Genomic DNA, 2,585 nt, shown 5'->3' with positions numbered 1-2,585 from the left:
AGGCGCCCGGCCCCTCCTGCGGGCTCTGCGCAGCCCCGGTGCTGCGTGCAGCCCGCTCCTGCTCCCCCCGTCCCGTGTCCGTGTCCCCGCCGCTCCCGGAGCTGTGTCCCTGCACAGAGCCGGGCCCTGGGCTGGGGCCGTGCGGGTCCCCCGGGTGAGGGAGGGAATCTTCCTGTCTGTCTGTCTGTCTGTCTGGGGGGCCGAGAGCAGCGACCGGGGCTGGCAAACCCACCGGCCTGGTGACTCCGCTTTGCCTCAGGGCTTCCAAAGTGCTGCCCTGGCTCAGGGCTGGGCACCTGGGACTGCCTCAGGTGCTGCCTCCAGCGTTTCCCGTGGCTGCTGCGGGCAGGAATTGCAGTTCAGGCCCTTGGCAGTGCCTCAGCTGGGCTGGCTGTTTGTGGCACACCTGTGGGGTGGGTGGCTGCCCCCGTGCAGGTGAATCGCCAGCTCTCTGCAGGGAAGGGCTGTGACCCCCCCAGATGTATGGATGGCAATTGTTACAGATTGCACCTTCGACAAGGAGTCAGAGCTGACCCCCCTGGAGTCGGCCATGCTGGTCCTGGACTTCATCCGTGAGGAGTTCTCTGTGGCAGACAGGACAATGGAGGCGGTGCAGAAAATGGTGAAGGAAGCTGTAAGATCCTTTTCTTTCTCAGTAAATATGTGGTGCAGCTTTTACCTCGTGTGGGTGCTGGTGGGAGCTGCCTCACGTGGGGGGTTCCCTCATTGTGTGCAAGCTCATACCTGCAGTGATGGGGAGTTCTCAGTGGAGCTGGCACTGAGCTGCTCCTGTGCCCTGCCTCAGTCTGTCCTGTCCTTGTTTTCCTCTGCAGGCTGTTGTTGTTTGTATCAGAAACAAGGAGTTTGAAAAAGCTTCTGATATCGTCAAGAAGCACATGGGGAAGGAGCCCAGGAACCAAGTGAGTCCCTGCTGGGATGAAGTGGGAGTTGCTGGTGTGTCCAGCAGGGGTCTGATGTGTCCTGGGAGGTTTGGGCTGAGGAGGCCAAAATGGAAACAATCCTGCTAGAGTGCTGGTCCCTCAGCCCTGTGTGTTTGGGTTGGCACCTTGGTTGTCACCCCTCTGTCACTCAGCTTTCCTCACACACCTTCATGGGCCTTCCAGGCATCACCATCTATCCCTTGATGAGCCTCCAGCTCAGTTCCCAGCAGGTTCTGGGAGCAGCAGGAGGTTCCTGTTCCTGCAGGCAATAGGGTGCTTGGGCACTGCAGGCAAGGAGAATTCCTGAAATAAGGTGGTTGTGCTGCTCCTGTCCTGTTCCCCTGGCCTTTTCCCAGCCTCATCTCAGTGTTAACTGGCTGTGCCTGCAGAATGCCCAGCAGGAAAGGCCCAGTCCTTGCCCACACCCTCGCTGTGGCTGGCACTGATTGCCCTGTCCCTGCCCAGAGTGTTCTCACCTGATCCTATGAATCCTTCTCCAGAAGAAGAGGAACGAGTGGCTGGCTGTGATCCGGGAGAAGAATGCCTCTCATCCAAAGGTCAAGAACTTCTCCTACGAGGAGTTCCAGCAGAGCATCTTTGAGTTCCTGAGGGGCTACATGGACGACTCGGAGCCGGCACTGCTGACGGTGCGTGCCCTGCAGCACTCTAAACCTGCAGCACTCTAAATCCAGCCCCTTCCTGAGGGGTTCAGATGGTCAGACGAGCTGTTCCATCCAAGGAACGCCTTTGGGAGGGGATAAAATGGAATGGGAGCACGAGGAATTGTGTCTAATGTGCTGTGCTTTTTCTGTTTTCAGTTATTGAAAAAGACTTTGGACTCAGAGCATGCTGGCAAAGCAAAATCCTCACTGGGGACCTCTGAGTCTGCAGATGGGCTGAAGGACCAGGCAGCAGCTCCAGAGGCCCCAGCAAGGGCAGAGGGCCCAACCAGCTCTCCAGAGGCCTCGGGAAGGGCAGAGGGCCCAGCCAGAGCTCCAGAGCTTGCAGGAGCAGCAGAAGACCTGGAGGGAGCTGCCAGCCCTGCAAAAAGGGCAGCTGGTCCCACTGCAGCTCCAGAGATGATGGAAGAAGCTGGTGGCTCTGCAGCAGCTGTGGAACCTATGGAAGTAGCCACTGACCCAGCAGCCACGCCTGAACACTTACCAGCAGCATATGACATCCTGAAGGGCACTCCAGAGCCCATGGAAGTAGCTAAAGAACCGGCAGCAGCAGGCCCAGAACCCCCCAGGGTGTCCACCAGGGAATCACCAAGGTGGGCACAGCAGTCTGGCTCTAGATTGTGGAGTTGGCCTCAGGTTCTCTTCCAAGGGGTAATCCCCTGTGTCCAGGCAGCTCCTAATTCCCCAAATGCCTGCCCAGGCCAGCCCAGAGGTGGATCCTGGGAAGGTGTTGAGGTGGTTTGGGTCAGTTGCTGACAGGAAGTGCTGCAGTGACAGGGAGGGGCAGTGGCTGCTCTCGTGGAGCAGCACTGGGAAGGGCAGGAGGCAGTGAAGCAGGAAGGTGTGTTCCCCACACCTGGGGCACTGTCCTGTTGGGAGGGAGTGCTGCAGGGTTGGGAATGCACTCTTCCATGGATTTGCACTGCAGGGCCAGGAGTTGGGGATACCAGTGGAGGGCAAGGCT

At 58.9% G+C, this 2,585-nt stretch overlaps 1 protein-coding gene across 3 annotated transcripts in view; it reads left to right on the top strand.

The window, feature by feature from the left end:
• Positions 1-448: 448 nt before the first annotated feature.
• The window catches only part of TERF2 (telomeric repeat binding factor 2), a 4,712-nt gene continuing 2,575 nt past the window's right edge, over positions 449-2,585 (top strand). The window contains exons 1-4 of one of the 3 annotated variants that reach the window (XM_014308561.2): positions 449-634; positions 834-920; positions 1,442-1,588; positions 1,760-2,214. In XM_014308561.2, coding sequence (XP_014164036.1) covers positions 488-634; positions 834-920; positions 1,442-1,588; positions 1,760-2,214 — 836 coding nt within the window. In that variant the 5' untranslated portion in view covers positions 449-487. The remainder of the gene's footprint in view (positions 635-833; positions 921-1,441; positions 1,589-1,759; positions 2,215-2,585) is intronic. The other 2 variants (XM_031060114.1, XM_031060115.1) reach the window with 2 other exon arrangements.

The sequence above is a fragment of the Geospiza fortis genome, unplaced genomic scaffold (assembly GCF_000277835.1).
Source record: "Geospiza fortis unplaced genomic scaffold, GeoFor_1.0 scaffold102, whole genome shotgun sequence".
In the NCBI taxonomy this organism is placed as follows: Eukaryota; Metazoa; Chordata; class Aves; order Passeriformes; family Thraupidae; genus Geospiza; species Geospiza fortis.
The sequence above is the reverse complement of the archived record's forward strand: the minus strand, read 5'-3'. Positions and strand labels throughout refer to the sequence as shown.